At 40.2% G+C, this 23,679-nt stretch overlaps 1 protein-coding gene across 1 annotated transcript in view; it reads right to left on the reverse strand.

Moving 5' to 3' along the window:
• Positions 1 to 1,175: 1,175 nt before the first annotated feature.
• LOC130077245 (disintegrin and metalloproteinase domain-containing protein 23) overlaps positions 1,176 to 23,679 on the reverse strand; it is a 58,814-nt gene continuing 36,310 nt past the window's right edge. Inside the window, exons 10-26 of the mRNA XM_056242413.1 lie at positions 22,949 to 23,017; positions 22,584 to 22,750; positions 22,418 to 22,502; positions 20,541 to 20,628; positions 20,337 to 20,388; positions 17,292 to 17,391; positions 15,671 to 15,742; positions 15,452 to 15,538; positions 13,081 to 13,161; positions 12,926 to 12,976; positions 11,819 to 11,882; positions 11,102 to 11,207; positions 10,056 to 10,175; positions 9,760 to 9,928; positions 9,500 to 9,611; positions 8,112 to 8,202; positions 1,176 to 1,528 (exon numbers count right to left, since the gene is read on the reverse strand). Of these exons, the coding sequence (XP_056098388.1) occupies positions 1,483 to 1,528; positions 8,112 to 8,202; positions 9,500 to 9,611; positions 9,760 to 9,928; positions 10,056 to 10,175; positions 11,102 to 11,207; positions 11,819 to 11,882; positions 12,926 to 12,976; positions 13,081 to 13,161; positions 15,452 to 15,538; positions 15,671 to 15,742; positions 17,292 to 17,391; positions 20,337 to 20,388; positions 20,541 to 20,628; positions 22,418 to 22,502; positions 22,584 to 22,750; positions 22,949 to 23,017 (1,560 nt within the window). The 3' untranslated portion in view covers positions 1,176 to 1,482. The remainder of the gene's footprint in view (positions 1,529 to 8,111; positions 8,203 to 9,499; positions 9,612 to 9,759; positions 9,929 to 10,055; positions 10,176 to 11,101; positions 11,208 to 11,818; positions 11,883 to 12,925; positions 12,977 to 13,080; positions 13,162 to 15,451; positions 15,539 to 15,670; positions 15,743 to 17,291; positions 17,392 to 20,336; positions 20,389 to 20,540; positions 20,629 to 22,417; positions 22,503 to 22,583; positions 22,751 to 22,948; positions 23,018 to 23,679) is intronic.

Genomic DNA, 23,679 nt, shown 5'->3' on the forward strand with positions numbered 1-23,679 from the left:
GTTATAAAACTATATGCAAAATAAGATACACCAGTGTTTAGACAGATGAGATGTTTATTCAATGTATCATCATTTTACTACTTTAATTCAATTTTATAACTGTTTTAATTACCCTTGCTTTTATTTTGTGTTTATTTTCTATGCAAAGCACTTTGAATTGCCATAGTGTATGAAATGTGCTATATAAATAAACTATATAAATAAGACACAAACACTGTACTACACACACTGCATTTTTATGAGTAGCTACGAGCGCAGTACGGAGACTGGTATCGTATCGGTGCATCCCTAATTTCAGGTGATCAGTTCCCATAATAATACCTCGCCCCAGCATGTGGAAAATATCACTTTAAAGTGCTGTGTTTTACATCGGAAACTCACTTATTTTCCCCCTTTAGATCTTTGGCTTCGAATCACGTCCTCACTCACAGTGGACGGTGACGTACAGCATCTATAGATCAGTTACATTCAGCTGCACAGCCCATATCAGAGCGAAACACCACCAATAACAGACAACTTACACACTATTAAATGTACAGGATTTATATGAAATCAACTTTCACTTATATTAACACATTAATGTAAAAAAAAAAAAAAAAAAAAAAGTATAACAATTTAGTCATGAAGATTCCTAAAAATGGGAAAAGATTATGCTATTCATCTTAAAGGGATAATTCACCCAAAAAAGAAAATTCTGTCATCATGTACCCTTATGTCTTTATCTCCAGTGTTTGGTCTATTTACACCCTCTGCTCGGTTCAGTTCTTTGTCTGTCTGGTGTCTTCAATGTAAACGTGTGGTTCTTCTGTGCCTTGTGCCAGAGTTCACTATGTTACTTTCACTGTGCTATTTTAACCTTATTAGAGCTTGTTGCCATTCACTTTCACAGTATACAAAGAGTTGCCAACATATTCTGCTTGACATCTTCTTTAGTGCCACACTGAAGAGAGAAAGGCACACAGTTTTGGGACAACATGAAGGTGACTAAATAATGACAGAATTTTTACTTTTCTATGAACTACTCCTATAGATTTCTCTGGCCATTTATATGTAGAATCAAGTCCATCCCATAATTCTGCTCAACGTGTCTCTCTAAGGCTAAGCCATGCAGCTATCAATTACGTCTGTCAAATAAACAATCAAAAAATGATTCCGGTCTGAGATCGTATTGATCGTATTGTTCTTCAAAGGTCATTATGGTGTATTCTGCTGAGTATGGGCATTAGCCAAGCAAAACCTTCAAATAGGTGCCAAGGCAAGGCCGTTGTGATGTCATGCTTCTGTAATGTAAGAATGATCTGATTGGCTGTTGGGGGAGAGTGGGATATGTCAATAAATTGGCTGAGAGAGAGAGAGAGGGTGGAGCTTATAAAAAGGGGTGGAGCTACACAACTAAGGTATTGTTGGTTGAATTCTTTACTATTATGTATAATATTTTTATAATGCCAGAATACAGAAGCTCCGGCGATTGGAGCGTTGCTTCTAGATGGCAGAAGCACTTGGATTATATCCTTTCCGTTTGACGTTTCTTGTTGTTTGGAAGAAGAGGAAAGAAGAAAAAAGTTATTGGGAAACAAAACACTGCTGTTATTGAGATAGAAATGTATCGTAACCAAGACTCTGTTTCAGCTCCACAGCATCCAAATAAGAAGAATCCAATTCTATAGTTTAACTTAGTATCTGCACATGGTCACTGAAATGTGGTGTTTAGGTATGAATTTGTATACAGTTTACACAATGTGGAACTGAAGCAGAACAATGTGCGCTACAGAGAACAAGCCTCACGTCAGCGGACAAGGACAAACAGAGCGATAGACTGGCAATGGACTATTTCAGTGGAAATGCACCTCTTCAAGAAGAACCGACACACTCAGTGCTCATGTGATCCACTGAAGCGGTGTCGCTCTTCAGGGCGTTTACACTGACAGCAAATTGCAGGGTTTAAAGGGGTGGTATAATGCCCTTTTCACAAGATGTAAAATAAATCTCTGATGTTCCCACAGTGTGTGTGTGAAGTTTTAGCTCAAAATACCCCACAGATAATTTTATATAGCATGTTTAAGCATGTTCATTTTTTGAGGGTTAGCAAAAACACACCGTTTTGTGTCTGGCCCTTTAAATGCAAATGAGCTGCTGCTCCCGACACAGAGGGCGGGGTTTCAAGAGCTTGTGTGTGTGTGTGTGTGTGTGTGTTAGCAGCTCCGATTACCTCACGCAGACACACACTCAAAGAAGAAGTGACAACATGTAGAAGCAACAGGACGTTTCTGAATGGTTAGTTGATGAATTTATGTTGCTGATGTGGAGTTAACTATCTTCAATTAGCATATTCTGTTATGATAATCTATAAATCGCTTGTATAGGAACTGTTGTGTTGTGAGACGCACACAGAGTGACTTTCTATTGCATGTGAAAAGACGGATGCTACAGGTTGAGCTGACTCACAAATGTGCTCGACTACACCAGCTCTTCCTCTTCTCAACATGGACTGTGTGTTCCCGGGGGCGGGGTTTATGCAAATCTTAGGGTTGGTGATGTCACTAACCCGGGAGGAAGCTCGTGTAGTTCCTACCAGCCATTTGTTGTAGTCCTTAAAAACGATTTCTTTAAAAGCAAATATCTTCCTTTGCTTTGAACTTTGAGCGTTGTAACTTTGGAGACGTTGTTTATGCTCAAACAGCAACATTACACACTAACTAAAGCTAGAAAAGTGAAATCATACTCAACCACCCCTTTAAGCAACCAGTTAGAGTTGAAGATTTGAGGTGACATGAGTGATATGATGTGACAAATCAGTGTGTCCAAGATAAAGAAAAGTATCTATGTTGGTTTTATTTGGTAAAAAAAAAATATACACTGTTCAATAAGTTTTTTATTTAGTTTTTAAATTGAATTGCTCTAAAATGTGCTCTAGCAACCCAGTAAAAAGTAATGGTGACACTACAGTACATTAGTTAACTTGAACTAACAACGAAAATCTTTATTTTTAATAACTATTAATTATTAAATATTAATTAATATTAGCTAATGCCATTAACTTATTGTAAAGTGTAACATTTTGAATACATGTGAGAGCAAACATTGCAATAATATATACATTTTTTATACCATTGTTCTTGGTCACACCATATGGCATTTTACGACATAAGCTAACCAAATTATTAGTCAAATTATCTGATATTTTTCTAGATGTGATGACATTACTGCTGTTTTTAATCGCAATAAACAGGCACGTAAAACATTATAATGGTAAAGGCCTATATTCCACTCTGATCAAAGTGTGCATATGCTTGTGACAAATGAAAGAATTGAAATGAAGACATTTCGGGCCCATCAACGAAAAAATCCAATACATCCACAGAAATATGTGTTTTGCATTTGACGCGAGTAGATTACAACAGTGGCCAGTAACACACTGACTGTATGGAAGTTCATAATTTATGCTGTGCATTGGGGTTTGTAAATATTGGCGATAATATAATAACCGTAATTCTTAGCAATTAATCAGAATAATGAAAACTGTGCGTAAATGGGAGTGAAGAGGTTTGAGGATCCACCTTCAGTTGACGCACACTGCAGTCGAGTAGAAACATCTACATTAGCACTACCGTAATTTGGCAACCTCCAGCGAACGAGGTGAATCACTGTCAGTGTGAACGCCCATCCAAAATGATGCATTTCCTGGACAGCCCCATGTAGATGGGATAATTGTGTGCGAGAGTGAAATGCCAGCATTTCTGGACGTGGTCATGCAGACCAGTGCCAGTGCGAGCTGTCTGTACCAGGTGGGTTTGCCAGCCAGCAGCTCCGCAAGGAGACGGGAAGTGAAGAGCATGTGTCATGTCTAAGGCTGATACCCTGCTCTCATGTTGAGTTTACACAAGACTGAAAGAGAGTGCAATGGTTAACATGATGTCTCGCCACACTCCTCCATTACTTACCCACACACTTCATCACTTAAAGGAACAGTGCACTCAAAAATGAAAATTCAATCATCATTTACAACCCCCAAACTTGGATGAATTTATTTTTTTCAATTTTTTTGTTAGTCAAGCACAAATGATCCAAAATGTAATTTTTTAGACAAATTGTCTCTCCAATTACTTTTACATTACGGCTGATTTCATGTCAATTTCATGATGCATCTCAATCATAAGATAAAGGATCGTAATCTAATCAAATCACTATACAATTATATATAATTTTCATTTAGTAGAAAAGAGCACTCTGGAAAGAAAGTCACACGTTTGGAACGACAAGAGGGTGAGTAAATGATGACAGGATTTTCATTTTGGGGTAAAATAGCCCTTTAAAACGGATTGTGGACATGAAGCTCATTGTATGAAGTTAGTGACCAGTCTCAACTTTGTATGCATAGATATCTATTCTAGATACCACATTAGACTACTCAAGATACGCCAACTTGTCCGCCATCTTGGAACATCAACATTTCAGACTCAGAAATACAGATTTTTTTTTAAATACTCAGTAACATTAAAAATACCACAATACCACAAAAGTATTTTTTAAATAAAAGTCATTTAAGTGTACTTCGAGTATACTTTCATGACTGTGTAACCTGCCTTAAACACCAAGCCTTGTAGGGTCACCTGCTTAAAGAATCTTAAATAATTGGTGATTATTTAAATAATTGGCTGACCAACTTAAATAATTGGTCAGCCTGGTGACCCCTTGTAGGGTCACCAGGCTGACCTGCTTAAAGAATTGGATTATGAAGAGGAATTAGCCCTGAATGCAGTTAAAGAGCTATGCAGGGCCACAGACCTCGCCCTCCGTGCATCTAAGCAGATGGTCTACACCATTGGCCCTTCAATGGCTGCTATGGTTCATTTAGCTGTGGCTAAACCTCACAGGGATTAAGGAAACAGACAGGGCTTTCCTCCTGAACACCCCAATCTGCCCTGTTCGGCGATGTTGTCAACACCATAGTCAACAGATACCAGGAGGCTGGAAACTGGCAGCAGTGTTCAGGGAATGAATCCCTCGCCATATCCAGGAGTCGGTACCATCCACCAGCCGCTCCAGGCCAGGGCCCAGTGATAGGAGAGAAGAACAGAATGACAACGTGGCGACACGTAACCCCTCACAAAGGGGACAGGGAACCGCACTAAGGCACAGCCATTCTGGGCAGACAGGATCCTCTAAGATGGCAAAGAAAAAGCCCTGACATTCATGGGCCCTGGCCCCCAATAGCATCACCTCCCAGGGAAGATCCGTGCACACCAAGACATCAAGTGCCAGACCTTCCTCAGGGCCCCAACGGGCCATTCGCCCCATCTTCACTCATGAGCGATATTACCAATTGGCCCACCCGGTTGGTCCCTGCCAGTTCGCTGATTCAGGGCGCCGAGCAGGCTAGTGCTATCAAAAAAAGTATCCCTCTGTAAGACTTTTGATAGCAACCAACAAACATATCTCAGTGGGTGCTGAAACATATCTCAGTAAAGTTTACAGGATTCGGTTTGCCTTCCGTTCACCTCGATTCAATGGCATTGTAGCTACAGTGGTATGTCGGGAGAGTCAGGAAAGTTTTTATTAAACAAGAACTACAGTCTCTCTTGGCAAAAGGGGCCATGGAAAGTGTACCCCTTCCAGAGAGGGACTTATGGTTCTACAGCGGGTACTTTATTGTGCCAAAAAAAGGATGGGGTTTGCATCCGATTATAGATTTGAAGGGCTTGAACCGTACAGTACGTACGGCTTTGGACATACAGATTCAAGATGCTCACCCTAAAGTTTAGTTGTGTTGCAAATCCTGTTCGAGGAATGGTTTGTGACAAATCTAAAGGATGCCTACTTTCCCTCGAAATTCTGCCAGAACACAGGAAGTTTCTCAGGTTCACTTTCGGGGGGCGAAGCATACCAATATTGAGTTCTTCCCTTCAGCCTAGCTCTATCCCCACACACCTTTACCAAGTGCATGGATGGTGCTCTGGCTCCTTTGAGACTCAAAGGCATCTGTGTGCTGAACTACATAGACGGTTGGCTGATGCTGGCTCAATCGGCGTAACATTTAGATTGCTTTCTCCAGCTCAGAGAACCACTTTCCTTGGGGTTGTTTGGGACTTGACCACAATACAGGCACGTCTGTCTCCCGCACATGTAGAATTGTTTCTAAATGCTATGAAAGATATCAAGCTAGGTAAGGAGCTCTCAGTTCTTCAAGTTCAGAGCCGGTTAGGTCTCATGGCGGCAGTGGCCAACATCATTCCACTAGGCCAACTACAAAAGACCATTTCAGTTTTGGCTCAAAAGCAGGGGATTTCATCCTCTGAACCCCCTCTGAAACCCTTCCCTTCAGAGTTGCAAGGGTCCCGTGCAATGGGCTACGTGCTCTATGACTTCAGAAGGAGTCACGGTTCCTGAACAAGAGCCAGGCTCTTGGGGCGTGTTGCAGTCACAAGACTTTAACAACGGATGCCTCTCTAACAGGATGGGGTGCGGTTTTCGATGGTCGTCCAGCCAGTGGGATTTGGGGGACCTTCATCTTAATTGGCACATACTAGATATGAGAGCAGTGTTTTTGGACTTGAAACACTTAATTCCACTTCTGAGGGGCTTTCATGTGTTGGTCCGCACAGACAACACATCGGTAGTCTCTTACATAAATCACCAGGGCGGTCTGCGTTTGTATTCCCTTTTCAGGCAAGCATGCAAACTTGGGGGCAGATATCCTGTCGAGGCAGGGGCTGAGGCCCTGGGAATGGTGACTCCATCCACAAGTAGTGGAGTCCATATGGCAGAGGTAGTGAACCTGTTTGCCTCCACGGAGACGAGCCACTGTCCCCTCTGGTTCGCCCTCTACCCCTCCAGCTCCTCTTTCATAGTACAGACATGGCCAAGGCCGCACCTATATTCCTTTTTTCTCTGATGGCTCTAATTCCGGGGGTTCTAGCGATGGTGCGCCAAGACCAAGTCCATTTCTCATTGTGGCTCTGTTCTGGCCGACTCAAGTATGGTTCTCAAATACATGATATCTCTCCTGGACGGCATTCCATGGGAGATTCCAGTTCAGAAACATCTTCTGTCTCAAGTGCAAGGGACAATCTACCACCCCAGGCTGGAGATCTGAAAACTTTTCATATAATGGTGCAAACAGCGCCACTTAGACCCACTTAACTGCCGGTTCAGTGCCGTAGTTACTTTTGACCTCAGCTAGCCACATACCATCAAAAGAGGTTTCTGTTGGGAGGCATCCTCTGTTGTCTCGGTTCTTGCATGGTTCAAGATGGCTGAGTTCGTCCTGGGACTACATGATGTGCCGTCTAGTTCCCTTCTCGGGGGACCAAGTTACATACGTAACCTGAGGCATTCACTACTTTCAATCTGGCTGTAGGGTTTTCTGATGATCAATAATATTTAGCAGAGCTTTAACCAATATTCCTTTTTATTTACCATATGCAGAATTTTAACATGAATGATAAACTAAATCCTGTGAAAATCACCTGTTAAAGATTATTGCAGCTATAGATACTGATGAATGTGAATTACTACTGTAGGTTGCAGTCTCACAATCAACTTGCTTTCAAGGTATCATGGAGTGGCTTTGACTGTTTCAATATGGCGGACGGGTTATGGATAGAGGTCCGTAGAAACAGTTGCTAATTATTAAGTATTAGAATACTGTAGCTGAAATTAATTGTGCATTTAATTGCACAGAACCTCTATTACAATTCATTAAATTGTTGTCTGAAAGTTTTAAAGCTGTTAGTTTCAGCTGATTCTAAACTATCCATTCCCCACATCAATCAAGGGAATTTCTGCAGTATGTAGATTCAGTCTCCCTAGCTTTGCTATGAATGCCAGTTTGGTGAATGACAACTGAAGTTGTGTGTCATTTTAACATGCAGGTCAGGATTTCAGCTGGGCCCTACAAGCTGGTTTGAGGTTCTGCGGCAGTGAAATTTAAACCAGGTTTTAACGCTCCGAGTTCTGCATTATTTGCCCTAGCTCTCAGTTGTTCAGTCCGTTGGCATCTGCAGAGCGTTTCTCTCCTGGTACAGCATCTGCAGCAGAAACTCAAAGCATATAAGTGTAAGCTGCAGGTATAGTGTTGCCTAGAGCGAAGAGACATGCAGACTGGTGCTTACTTAAAACCCCAGCCCGTCCCACCCAGGACTATAGCTGCCACCAGGATAGCCCCTGCGATGGACCCTATGATGAGATTGGTGGCACTAGGACCTGTTTGGGCAAGTGTAGGGAAACGGGATATGAGCTTTAAATAGCTAGAACTCAAAATATCTGTTCCAGCAAAACAGATGGTGTTTTAAAAAGATCCATCATTTTATGCCATGTTTGAGGTTTGTTATTTCCATTCGGGGATGGGCATTTTTCAAAAATATTGTATTCAAATATTTGGGCTCATAAATAACAAATATTTGAATATTCATTTATTTTAATTACGTTTAACAAGAAAGACGTTATTTTATTCATCAAGTTTTTGTCACCATTTCTGAACAAGCTTATTACCTTTTGGATTTCCTGTTTATGCTTGTTCATTATGCTGATCATTGTTCAAAAGTTTGGGGTCTGGAAGATTTTTAAATCTTTAATTCAGCAAGGATGATTTAAATAAAGTATTAATTTCTTTTAAAAAAAAATCTTAATGGCCCCAAATCTTTAAACTGTAGAATATCTATGTTTGCCTGTAATGGCCCTGCCTCACTGTAAGAAAAAAAAACTGAAGAAAAACAGAAAAAGGTACTAGTATGGTTCTGCCAGGATATTATCTGTTAATTTACAGACATTTCCTTTAATGCAATGCATAAATCGAAATATGGGTAAAACACCTGTGAAAAATTTATTTGGAAAATTCCTTTATATGTGCCCTATTTTCACAGACTTTTCTTAGAGTGTAGTTTCCCTCTCTCTGATTTATTCTTTCCTGTCCACTGGGTGGCGCTTGTCTCTATTTTTACATTATGATTTTAGGAAATGTGTCATGTATTAACTTGTATATTTGAAACGCATATATGCACTACAGTGGACAGACAACTAAATTACTAAAATTACTATTTCTACTAAAAAGTACATTATAGTTCAAAAGTTTAGATTCAGTGGGATTTAAAAAAAATATATATACTTTTGTTCAGGAATGATGCATTCCAAAATGATAGTGCAATCTAAAACTAAAGTGAAAAAATCTAACCAAACCAACTTCAGATCCTCATTCATTAAGCGCAAATATACCGCATCTCTGTGAAAGTCGATCATGAATCCATTTAAAATTGAAAAACTATTTAAACTGAAATCCCTTCTGCTGCTGTTTTATGAATGAGCTCCCTTGTTTGGTAACACTTTACTTGAAGGGGTGTACATAAGACTGACATGACACTTTCATAATCATGACATGACACATGTGGAGGTCATGATTATGAAAGTGTCATGTCAGTCTTATGCACACCCCTTCAAGTAAAGTGTTACCCATTGGGTATGTATGTGTAAGCATATGTGTTTGTGTAGGAGTAAAGAAACAGACCTTTGGGCTCCTCATCTTCACTAGGGGCCGGCTCTTTTGGAGGGTCAGGCATGCTACAGTCTGTCCCCGCCCATGTTGTGTCACATGTACAAGCCGCCTCATTATTGCACACCTGTTTACATTTAAAATCGCCAAAACAATGCATAAAATACAAATCACATTAATTAGGTATTACTTTCTAAGCATAATGAGAAATGGATTTTGGAAAATGTACATCAGCATGGCGTGTATTCAGTGTGTGTATTCGGGATAGTTCTCACCCCATGACTGGAACAGATGTGTCCGTTGTGTCCGCTGGGACAGGAGCTCAGGTTCAGATCCTGGATAGGGAGACACTTCCTGTCCAGACACATCATTGATGGACCACATGGAGTCCCATCCTCCACATAACCGTGATCAGTCTGATCATCCAGCAAGACGTGGCCACCGCTGAGAAAACAATGTGTGTGTGTGTTCAGATCAGAGTGTTCTGATATTGGCGGCATAATGAATACTGTGAGATATTGTTAATAGATGCAAAACGTATTGATCATGCATTTGCCTCTGAGCTTCTCACCTGCAGTCGATCACTCTGCCCTGATGGTTGAAGTTTGTGGGAGTGACTTCTCCTTTCATAATTCCTATCCGTGGGATTCGGCCCATGTTAGTGCACAACAGATACCCGCAAAACACATCACTGCAAATATAGAGATCACAGCGACACTACTGTAAGAACATAACACTACAATTCACACCAATAGCACATACTCCTGCTGAATATCGTGTGTGTTGCCATTGCAGAGGACTGATGAGTTCGAATACATTTTTTTTTCTTTGTATGTGCATATTCAAATTTACCAACAAATCTCAGCCCTAAAAGTGTGAGAGATATGGGAAAGAAGCTAAATATATTTTACAAAGTATTTTTGAGACATTAATTACAGTTCACATCATGCAGCTTGTTGAGCAGGTTTGTGCTATTTCTTGTCTAAGCAAGCACACGATGTTCTCCTGGTGGACATTAAAACACTAGCCTGACGTCGTCATACTCAGATGCTAGTCAGAATGTGAGTCTGATACTGCTCCATTGGGCTGTGATTATGGGGCGTGTTTTAACCCAACCAGGAAGAAAATGCCTCTCCACTCAATTGGATCGACCGAATCCCGTAGGAACGATGGCAAAAACATCTTTCCGATCGACAAATGCCTTGATCGCGGTTCTCTGTTCCTCTTTTATATTGAAAGCGCTGTCTACATTTTCTATAACAGACGCGATGGCTGAATCTACACATCTAAATTCTCCATCTTTGTTGTAAACGAATTCAACCCAAGCGGTCTTTGGTGACGTGGATGATTACGTTACGGTTGATCATCTGTCCATCATCGTATAAAGCCCGCCCTGACAATGTGATTGGTCCGAACAGCTTTGGTTCGGGCATACTTGCTTCACAACGGATCAAGTCCAGACTGAACTTCCCATCCTCAAATGTTGTGGGCGGAGCTAAGTTCGGGCTAATAAAACATCTGAGCCATATGTAGATCAGAATATCCCAGAAAGAAGTGGATCTTCAGTCTTGGGCCAGTAAGCGACCTCCCACAATGGTTGAATGGTTTTGAACTCACTGCTTACTGCACTGGATCCATTTGTCTCCATCTTGACCACAGTTGCCCTTCTCTGAGCCCTCTGTGTTCAGCTTCTCATAGCAGAACTTCTCAGAACTCGCAGCCTCTGTATGAAAACACAGGAAAAAGGAGAGAAACAAGGGAAAAAAGAAAATAAACTTCAGTATAGATAAGCTAGTTTGACTAAGGGTAGTTTACTGTATGTAGATCTACTCTACAGTATCCACCATTTAAGTCATTAGTCGACTAATCCCACGTTTATATTAATAACCCTTTGATCATAATAATGTGCCTTTAATTGCCTATAAAATACATATAGCCTAATCAGCGCACAAATGCACACATAAAGCTCATCACAGCGCACCGGTAAAAGTAATGATTATGAATGTGTTGTGAAAAAAACTGAGACTGTTTAACATTTTAATAATTTATTGATGATGTTTTCTGTGTTTTTCTGCCGAGATTAAGTCAACAAAGCTGACTCTTGCTGAGTATACTCTGAGTTTCAGTTCATTTATGTCATGCGCTCAAGTTCACTGAGACCGTATCGACAGAAAGCGCCATTATTTTACAAAAGCACAACGTTGTTGTTTGTTGTTATTGTGAGTATACAAAAATAAAAGTAGACCCTTAACAGTTTGCATTACTCTTATCTGTATGACCAAAAACGACCGAGCATCATCATCATCTTGCTGTTGACAGGTAATGGTGACTCACGTGGACCCCACACATATTTACACTGACTGTCTCTCGTCTTGCACTCCCCAGCGTAGCAGCGGCCCTGCAAAAACAACACAATCCCACTAATCAATCATAATCCACTGGCCTTTTTGAGATCAATAGCATTAATATGCTGACTCTTTCCAATGGCTAATGAACATTTTCAAATATTTGTAAATTATTTAGCCTACTTATCAATTTAATGCAATGAATGTAATTCGCTACCATTATATTTATTTTTAATACTTTTTTTTTACTACCATTCAATTTATTTATTTATCTACGTTTCATTCATTAACTTATTAATTTGATAAATTTCTACTTTAACATTACCAATGTAATTATAATAGAACAAGCTATAAAAGCTATGAAATTACACAAGTGGAAATAGGTGTATGATGTAAAAAACAAAAATCCTACATACATGGAAACTCTGTTTACTTTTATCTAATATATCAGGTCATTTAAAAATCTTAATTAAAATGAGTTTTGTAAAGAAATTTATATCAGAAGCTCTTTAAGATTACAACAAATTCCAGCCTGGTCATTCCCTACCCTGCTTTCTTGATACTGTCACTGGCCATTTAAAGTCCCCCTGTGATGAAAATGCAGATGTTTATATGTGTATGTGGTGTTTTTAATATGCTTTAAGACAAACCATGTGCAAATTCATAAGTCGACAGCATTGCTGAGTATTTTCTCCTTAAAACTGCAGTGAACCAAAGACAGTCTCAAAAACACGGTTTGAAATCGCTGGTGTTTCTGACGTCACAAACGACCTTGTAACCAATCAGATCAACGTGTGATCGTCAACCAGTGGATCTCTGAGCTGAGTGAGTGAGTGGAGGCGGGGCTCATTTGCATATTCATAGAACCGCGTATACTAAATGAGGCGAGGGTGTCGAGTTACATTCAAGCGATTTGAAGAATTGATGAAGGCATGAATACTTTTTTTCATGGAAAAAACATTTAAATATGTCATTTTAGTGATCAAAGATGAGTTTTAAAGGACTACAGGGGGACTTTAAATAAAAAACCCTCATTGGCCAACCGCTAATAAATAACCCTGTTTCAGTAGAGTAGCAGTTTTTGTGGTGTGTGTACCTGTTCGAGAGAGCAGAAGTAGCCGTCCTGCTTGTGTAGATTGGGAGGGCACTGCACACACACACACACACACAGAGATGCAAAGAAAGGTTAAATAAAGACATGCATAATCAGACTGTTGTATGTGTTTGGACTCGTGCTGATATGTCACTGACCTGGCCTGAGTCTCCAGAGCACGTCTCTGAAATATCACAGTCATTCACTGCATAGCGGCAGGTGTAGCCTCGCGGGTAGAACTGAGACAGAGAGAGACACGAGACACACCTCTTGTAAAGATTACCTGTGCTTAACTGTATTGAATGAGCACGCATGGTTTTTTAATTCATTATGTTTTAATAATAATTTGTCGTGCTTTATAGAAGTACACTTATTTTGACGTGTTGACTAACATACTAACGCACATGTAAAGTCGCTTGATTATAATTTTAACAGAAGTGTTAAACTCGTTGCCTTAAAATGATTAAAGGTGCTCTATGTAACTTTTAGCGGCCTCTAGTGGTGATGTTTCAGATTGCAACCAAATTTTACAAGAGCGCTCGTGCTCGAACTCATAGACAATACCGTCTATTACGCAAATATCTCGCGGAATACTAGACGGATTCGGCGAGCACCGAGCTCGTTGGGACCATCTAGTCGAGCTGAAAAGAACCATATAAGTCCCATAGTTTTTGGTGGTGTTTTCGCAGAGATATTAGCAGAAAACCATCGGGCGCGCTGCAAAATTGCCGACGCCGGTGACGTCACGATCTCAGAAGAAAATCGCTCGTATCTCTGGAACGCAAAGACCCAGAGAGCTCAAATTCGGGGGAGGAGGTCCCAGGGGAACCCTTGCCCGAACTAGAGTGGCGGGCCTCGGGGATGCCCCCTACCGGATCGCCGTTCGCTGGGACCCCCGATTTCGAACGGCTATAACTCGGGGAGCCGGGCGAGTTGGACCTCGGGGGTGGGCTCGTTCGAAAGGCCCCGTCCAGCACTACGAACGATTAGAGTCTTGGGAATATTGATCAAAGATTGACTGAGATATAAGCCGAAAAACGTGCGCCTTTAACCGGACGTAACTCCCTGACCGTCTACAATAGACTGTATATAAGGAGAGAGGCTCGGGAGCGCGCGTGCACGTCACATCCTTTGGATTTCGCGGTAAATCCGACCCGGAGACTTCACATAGAAATAGGAATACTGGCCTTCAGAGGTAATAGCAAAACTCGACAAGTGGATCATTTTAATGTGTAATTACAACCCCTTCACACACAGGCAATAAAAAAAGGATTCATTTTAGTAGAAAAGTTACATAGTGCACCTTTAAGTAAATAAACTTTCTTCTGTAACAGATGCGTGCAGATAGGAAGATGTAGACACAGAAGATGAAGATTCAAACGGGTAACTTTACTTATAATAATCCAACAGGTTAGCGATCCACACAGAAAATACAAACACACACTATAGTGTTAACGATACCGGACAAAGAGTGCAGGATAAGGTGACCTATATATAAACAAACTCAAACAAGATGATTAAACTAACACAGCTTACACGGATGAACTAATAATGACAGTAACCAAGGATACTGATGATGAGTGACGATAATCAGGACGAAGACTCATGACAAATCAAAACAACCTGAAAGTCCATGAAAACTAAACTAGCGGGGCTGTTTACATGACACCGTTTTCAACTAAAAACGTAAAACTTTTTATCCGCTTTGGTCGTTCGTTTACACGACAACAGCGTTGTGCGCGCCTGAAAACGCAAACTTTTGAAAACGGGTTTCAAAGTGCACGTTTTTGAAAACGGTCTCCGTGTAAACAACAAAAACGCAAATCTCTGAAGACGATGACGTCATGACGTGTTTCATCGCCATCTAACGGCCTGGCAGCAGAATACAGCGTTTTTAGTCGTTTTTGCGTATCAGTGTGAATGGGGCTCGTTTTGACACTGGTGTCGTCTGTACGCGGAAAACTCAAAGGGAAAACTTCTCCGTTTTAAGCATATCGTTGTCGTGTAAACGTACCCTAAACTGAACAGAATGGTGACACAAATGCGTAATTGAAAAAGTTATCTGGAATTGTTAAGGTCACAACTTAATTTTTTCAATTACATGAAATGTATTTACTTAAAGATTCACAACAGAACCGGAAGGCAATACAATGCTGAATAAAGTCATAGTTTTTGTTATTTTTGGACCAAAATGTATTTCGATGCTTCAACACACTCTAACTAACCCACTGATGTCACATGGACTACTTTGATGATGTCTTTATTTCCTTTCTGGACAAGGACAGTATACCGGACATACATTTTCAATGGAGGGACAGAAAGCTCTCGGACTAAATCTAAAATATCTTAAACTGTGTTCTGAAGATGAACGGAGGTCTGACGGGCTTGGGACGACATGAGGGTGAGTCATTAATGACAGCATTTTCATTTTTGGGTGAACTAACCCTTTAATCATTTTAAGGCAACGGGTTCCCTCACTTTTTTAAGTTAAGTCAACTGATCATTTTTTACAGTGTGATTGACTCTCACCAGACATGTTTTATTGCAGCAGGGTCCATCGCTGCAGTGTGCACCGTTAGACAGAGAACACTTCTTACAGCACTCTTTAATGCACTCCTATGACACACACACACACACACACACACACAGAGAGAGAAGACACATATAACAGCTGAATACTGCTGTGACACTGTAGTGAGCTTATATAATTTACCATATATGTGCTGTCTGAGTATCACATAAACTCACTTCTCTTGGTCCACAGTCACACTCCTCTCCCACTTCTACATATCCATTTCCACACTCTGTCTCTTCAAACAGCTGCAGGACATACATGCAAACGACACGAGGATGAGCAGATAATGGACGAATTTTCATCATTTTGGGGTTTCTCTTTAATTGTAATTGAAAGTGCACTTGTAATCTACTTCAAATCTTAAAAATATATATTTTTTAAAACTGGGTCACACTTTACGTTGCAAGTGTCAACTATCAATTAGTGTATCAGTAAGGGATGTGCACGAATATTCTTCTTATTATTGATTATTCTGATTATTATTTGAAAAATAAAATACTACTCAAATTTTACTAAGTTACTCACTAACTCGCAGTTATAATTCATTGCATTGGGTGGCACTGTGGAGTGTGTTTAACAAGTTTATATTTGATCACATAATGTTGTCGTCTGCCTCACGAAGTTTGGAATTAGGCTACTCAGATGAAAATTATCTTACTAAAATATCTTACAAAATGGAATTACTTTTGATCAAATTAATGAATGAATCTGAGGTATCATAATATCACCACCATGAGAAATCACATCCAAACACCAGTCGACTGAGGAAAGACAGCTGTCCGTCACTGCATCACAACTGCAGGTATATCCCAGATGATAACTTATCTTATAGCTAAATGATTTTGAAACATGTTTCCTTTACATTTGGTTGAGGGAGAAAACGCAAAGTGCTGTTAGAAACTTCGCTTAGAACACCGTTATCTTTGTCTCTCACTCGAGCATGTGGATATTATTGTTTTCTGAGCATGAACGTGAAACAATATAAACATGATAACCATATTCTGACTCGGCCAGTACGATAACTGGCGTGACCTGCTTTATTAGCGTTTTTTTTCTCTCTGTTAGCCTGCTTGAGCTTAAATGCTTTTGTTCTTTATATTTGTTGTTTACTCATATTGTTTAATGTTTTCAACTAAAAGAAAACCGTAAGATATATTTTAAGCTTGTTGTGTATATTGCCTAATCATAAGCTTGTTCAGAAATGCTGTCAAAAAACGTTTTGTAACCTTAAACTTAATAAATAATGTCTTTTTCGTTAAACGTCATTTAAATAAATGAATATTCGATTTTTATGCAATATTTTAGAAAAATGCCCACCCTAGTATCAGTAGACTGTTAGGTTAGGTGTTAGGACACAGGTAAGTAGAATAAGTAGACGTAGTTGCGAGTGTCGCTTCGCAGTCAAAAGCAAACAGAATCCATTATAATGCCTGACGCTGTCTACAGTGGTACGGTATCCAGATGCTATAGTTTAGTTTCTGACACCCCATGCGCTGGAGTCTGTCAACAACAGGACAAATGGAAGAGTGAAAGAGCGTTTGCTTTTAAACTTTTAATACGGTTTCTGCTTTAACATCTCTGGAATACCTCACCATATAAACATCATATTCATTTGTTTATACAAACCGAGATATGTGTTATTACAGAAAACAATTTCTGTGGTAATGCGCAGCATGTCACAGATGAGATGACCTAGACATATTTAAATGAAAGGTGGGGCGGTCTGTCTCCTCATACTTTCTCATGCTGTTTCTTATTTTTGGATACATTCTGATGATGTTAATGATGCCTGACCTTGGTGGGTTTGTTAAAGAGGCAGGATCCCCCTCCCTTCAACAGGAACTCTTTAAAACCAGTGATACTGCACTTAGAGAAGATCCGTGTGAGCTGAATCCTGAGTAGAGAGAAAGAGATGAAGAACGGTTTCGCAACAATTTACTCCCACTGACAGACCCATTGAGATGCATGTTATTTGAAAACATTTATTAAATGAATAGAAAATAATTGAATTTATTATATATACACAATAAATAACAATTGTGTGTTTTTATAGCTTGTGTGCATGTGTGGTAACAGGTGAGTTGATATTAATGAGTGTATGTCTTAAAGTGCCCTATTATGCTTTTTCGAATACAACCTTTCATGCAGTTTGTGATATGCCTGTGTGTGAATGAGAAAGGGCTTTAAAGTTTTAAAGATTTAAAGGTTTGTATTTGTATTTGCACATTTGCATAATGCCGGTCTATGATCTTCATTGGCTGTTGGTGAACAACGTCTACTTTGACCCTCAAACACTGTAGTTGATCTGAGACGGGAAGAGTTTGTTTCTTGTTGTTCATGTCGACGCTGTTTTCTGCTGACAAAGCAAATCCACTGTGATGAGATTGATACGGTAAAACCCACGCCATCGTTACTGTTCGTGTAACTGTGTATCAAGAGCTGAAATTAGGATGGGCGCTTGATTTCCGAGATGACGCAGTTGACCAATCACAACAGACTGGGCCATCTGACCAATCAGAGCAGAGTAGACCAATCACAACAGACTGGGCCGTCTGACCAATCAGAGCAGAGTAGACCAAACACAACAGACTGGACCATCTGACCAATCAGAGCAGAGTAGACCAATCACAACAGACTGGGCCATCTGACCAATCAGAGCAGAGTAGACCAATCACAACAGACTGGACCAATCAGTGCAGAGTAGACCAATCACAACAGACTGGAGCATCTGACCAATCAGAGCAGAGTAGACCAATCACAACAGACTGGGTCATCTGACCAATCAGAGCAGAGTAGACCAATCACAACAGACTGGGTCATCTGACCAATCAGAGCAGAGTAGACCAATCACAACAGACTGGGTCATCTGACCAATCAGAGCAGAGTAGACCAATCACAACAGACTGGGTCATCTGACCAATCAGAGCAGAGTAGACCAATCACAACAGACTGGAGCATCTGACCAATCAGAGCAGAGTAGACCAATCACAACAGACTGGGTCATCTGACCAATCAGAGCAGAGTAGACCAATCACAACAGACTGGGTCATCTGACCAATCAGAGCAGAGTAGACCAATCACAACAGACTGGGTCATCTGACCAATCAGAGCAGAGTAGACCAATCACAACAGACTGGGTCATCTGACCAATCAGAGCAGAGTAGACCAATCACAACAGACTGGGTCATCTGACCAATCAGAGCAGAGTAGACCAATCACAACAGACTGGGTCATCTGACCAATCAGAGCAGAGTAGACCAATCACAACAGACTGGGTCATCTGACCAATCAGAGCAGAGTAGACCAATCACAACAGACTGGAGCATCTGACCAATCAGAGCAGAGTAGACCAATCACAACAGACTGGGTCATCTGACCAATCAGAGCAGAGTAGACCAATCACAACAGACTGGGTCATCTGACCAATCAGAGCAGAGTAGACCAATCACAACAGACTGGGTCATCTGACCAATCAGAGCAGAGTAGACCAATCACAACAGACTGGGTCATCTGACCAATCAGAGCAGAGTAGACCAATCACAACAGACTGGGTCATCTGACCAATCAGAGCAGAGTAGACCAATCACAACAGACTGGGTCATCTGACCAATCAGAGCAGAGTAGACCAATCACAACAGACTGGGTCATCTGACCAATCAGAGCAGAGTAGACCAATCACAACAGACTGGGTCATCTGACCAATCAGAGCAGAGTAGACCAATCACAACAGACTGGGTCATCTGACCAATCAGAGCAGAGTAGACCAATCACAACAGGGCTGCGTTCAGCGCCGACAAAACGTTGCAGAACGTTTTTTAAACAGAAACGGTGATGCGTTGAACGCACTGTTGTGATGACGCAAGAGTTGCAACTACGGCAGCTGAGAAGGTTTTTGTGTTCTTTGTGAAGAATTTTCGGAGCCTAATGAAGTCGGTATAAATATGTGTTTAATGCTACAAAATATGCCCGATGTTACAGTTACTGCACTTGCCGCCCAGAACACAAGAGAACATCCCAGTCGAGTGAAGGGATTTGTGGAAACTGAAATGGAAGCACACATCTTACCTAATAAAGACTAAAACACATCTATTTAACCTCACATTCTTGTTGTTCATAATGTTTTATTAATACCCTGTATTTTCTTTCTCATTTTTAGGAAAAGCACTTTACATGCATTGTTTATTTCTATACCAAATGTCACACACTTGCAATGAAGCTAAAAATATAAACAACTACATCATTATGTTGATATCCTATATTTTTACAATAATACTTACGACAAACATGTCTTCTGATATCCTTAGTTGTTGCGTATCGAACACATTTGTAAAGTACTTCCATTGTGCGAGTTCTCTTTAATACCGTGTGCTTTATATACATGTTGCTGCTGATTGGACTGCAGTTCTGACACACCCACCAAACAAGAGAAAACGCATCTCAAACCCCGTTGCACACCGGTGCACACCGTTTCCAGAGCCATAGAGAGAAAGAGTTGCGACACTCCCATAGACCGCCATAGGAACTTTGGAATGCGGAAGTAACGCGTGTTATGAAAAAAAGTTTCTTGACTTTAAAATTAAAACCAGTTGCAGGAGACTCCAAAACAAAATTAAGAGCCTTTAAAATAGCATAATAGGGGCACTTTGATTGTTGAATTATTGTATGTTTTGATGGTGTTTGTGTGTAGGTCATGACAGTGCCAGTGTTTATAAAGTGATGTCAGAACTAAACAGCTTTCTAAATGATCTAAACATATCACAGGAGTTTAATGAGTACATTGTATATTGATTATGAAGACTTGTCATATATCACAAAATGTGTTTGTGTGGAGTATCTCACCCATTGTCCTCCATGATGCAGCCGAGCCAGGAGTTCATGCACCCACAATCATCTGATAAAACAGAACACACACACAGCGAGTTAATGCTCAATATGTGATATCTCAGTATCAGAGTAAGTTTGTGCTGTCATATTATGTCAGCTTTGTTATGTAATCTAAAAATCAATAAAAAATTGAGCAAGATTATGAGAAAGAGTGTGTACTTTTTATTGATGTTGTATCCCACTGAATGCCAAGATTCTGAGCCAAACTCTGGGACAGCACGAGTGCCAATGTCCGCGTAGAGCCATACTGCACATTCATCACACACACACACAGAGAAAGACATGTTGGGTTTTCATATAATTATTTGTATACTGTACTAACTGTATATTCTCTCCCCTAATGTAACAAAACTGCTCCGAGACAAAGGCTGAGGATCCAAATCCACAATCGTAGTCAAAAACAGGCAAAGTCATAAACACTGGGTGTAACCAGTCCAAACAATAACAGGGTCACAGGCAAAAACAGAGGAAACCAAGAAAACCGGACAGAAGATACAAACTAAAAGATACAGAAAACCAGGAGAATGTTCCAAATTACACTAAACAAGACTTTGCATGGAATGAATGAGAAAACCAGGCTTATATAGGGTGAGCTAAACAAGGTAATGACACACAGGTGGATGTAATCATGGCTGATTAGTCTGGGCAAAGGATTATGGGGGATGGAGTCTGTTATTGTCGGGGGTGGAGTGCCCTCTGGTGGTCATCATGGGCATCGTGACAACTAAACTTACCCATAACATAAAACTTTCTGCATTTTTACATTTTCAAAAACATCACTTAGTATGATTTATAAGCTGACCAAGGGATGTCCCACGAGGACAAGTATTTGGGATATTGCCACCTATGTGGAGACATTTTGTCCTAATCAAAACAAATCAATCGTTTTATTCAACAAGGATGCATTAAAGGGGTCATGAACTGGCTTTTTAATTTTTTTTATATTGTTGTCTGAGGTCAACTTATGACGTTCGCTTGGTTTTTACATTCAAAAACATCAAAATGAATAGGTAAAAGGCTATTTTCAACCCTAGTTTTGAGCCTAGCTCAAAAACGCTTGGTTTTTATGGGCGTCTCGCATTGAAGACTTGGAAGTAAACGCCCACTGCTGTGAGTGGATAACAGTTTTGCATATTATAATGAGTTTCGTGTAATGCGCGAATCGGTGGGCGGGGCTTAACCGTCCGTGTTGAAGTAGGCGTTGATCTTCTTCTGCGGGGGTGGTGTTTTATCCTCTTTGTCGTCATAGTTCCCCACTTTGTAAAACGAGTCGTTTGCCGAGCCTGGTGTCAATAAAAGCTTTTATTGGACTAACAAGGACGTTTTCAGTTCTGAAACTTACAGGATATTCTTATAATACGATGACCTCTTAGATGTCAAAAGCTCAAGGAAAATTTGATTTCTCAGTTCATCACCCCTTTAAATTGGTCAAAAGTTACAATAAAGAGACACATTTTGACACGTTACAAAAGATTTCTATTTCAAATAAATGCAGTTCTTTTGAACCTTCTATTCATCAAATAATCATGAAAAAAGATCAGTTTCCACAGAAATATGAAGCAGCACAACTGTTTTCAACATTGATAATAATCATAAATGTTTCTTGATCATCAGATCATCATATTACAGTGATTTCTGAAAGATCATGTGACACTGAAGACTGGAGTAATGATGCTGAAAATTCAGCTTTGATCACAGGAATAAATTACACTTTAACATATACTCAGATTGAAAACAACTATTTTAAATTGTAATTTCTAAATATTTCTCTTTTTACTGTATTTACTGTATCAAATAAATTCAGCCTTTTTTGGGCATAAAAGACTTCTTTCAAAAACATTGAAATAATTATTTTGTACCCTCGATTGCAAACTCAGTTCAGTTCAAACTAAGAGTTAGATTGGTGTGTAAAACCAGCTGTAATATTCGCTACTATGAAGAAAACTTCATTTTGATGCAGTCTTAGATGAGTTCAGCTCCTCACTGTGGATGTTTGCTGTGAGTCAGTCAATCTACATGATCATGTGCTCACTCACCTCAACGACTCCGACCCCGTGACTCACAGAACACATCCCTCCAAAATACGCCGCGCAGCCGCGAGGATAGTGAAACGTCACGTTCCTGCACACACACACCGACGCTCCGTTATGCACAGGTCATTTCTGCACGTGTGTAAGCAGTTATGCACAAACACGAACTCACGAGAACAGATGCACCGCGTCTGCGTGCTTCCTGATGTGTTGCTGTCGGTATTTGGAAAAGTTTCGCAGCATATCGAACGGAATCACACTAATGGGAATATGATCCTTTTCCGTCCAGATCTCTAGGGCGACCAGGACCACACGCGTGTACAGGTGATCTTTAAAACTCTTCCATTAGACAGAGAGAAGGAAATGAACAACATCTTTCCATATAATATGTACATATAATATGCTTTTTTGTGTAATTTAAATCGGAATTGGCATTTCTCATCATTATGGGTTTCTGAAATTCAGCTGTATGGGTTGTTGAATTGATCATTAACACAAACTATTCACTGAAAAGTGATCAATAATTCAAAAACTCACAGCATCCACCAGGTTGACCACAGATTTGGCAAAGTTGAGTGTGCGCTGCTTGGTCCCCAGTCTCTTAAACTGTGGGATAATATTGATATAGTTATAACCTGATTATAAAAGCATCAAACAAACTCTCAAACTCAACACTAATACTGCATTCACTGCAATAGAATTAGTGTGGAGAACAAACTCTGTAAAGAAGCAGAGCGCCCTCCAGTGGACACCACCAGATGGGCACAGATTTACTCAAGACTACATACACACATTCAGTTTAAACAATAGTCAACTGCCTATCCCTAACACCAACTCTACCCTCTAATCCTTGTGAAAAAGAAAAGTGCTTAAATGTATTGAATGTACTTCAAATCTTAAGTTTATTTATTTAAAAACTACTTATTATATTAAAGTCCCCCTGTAATCAGTAATTTTATACATTAAAACTCACCTTTGATCACCAAAATGTCATATTTAAATGTTTTTTTCCTTCTTGCCTTAAAATATCTTGAATGTAACTCGACACCCTTGCCTCTTTAGTATACGAGGTTCTATGAATATGCAAATGAGCCCCGCCTCCAGCTCAGAGATCCACTGGTTGACGATCACACGTTGATCTGATTGGTTACAAGGTCGTTTGTGACGTCAGAAACACCAGCGATTTCAAACCGTGTGTTTGAGACTGTCTTTGGTTCACTGCAGTTTTAAGGAGAAAATACTCCACAATTAGCCTGGCTCCGCCCTCC

The sequence above is a fragment of the Rhinichthys klamathensis genome, unplaced genomic scaffold (assembly GCF_029890125.1).
Source record: "Rhinichthys klamathensis goyatoka isolate OS25496 unplaced genomic scaffold, OSU_Roscu_1.1 h1tg000726l_1, whole genome shotgun sequence".
NCBI lineage: Eukaryota > Metazoa > Chordata > Actinopteri > Cypriniformes > Leuciscidae > Rhinichthys > Rhinichthys klamathensis.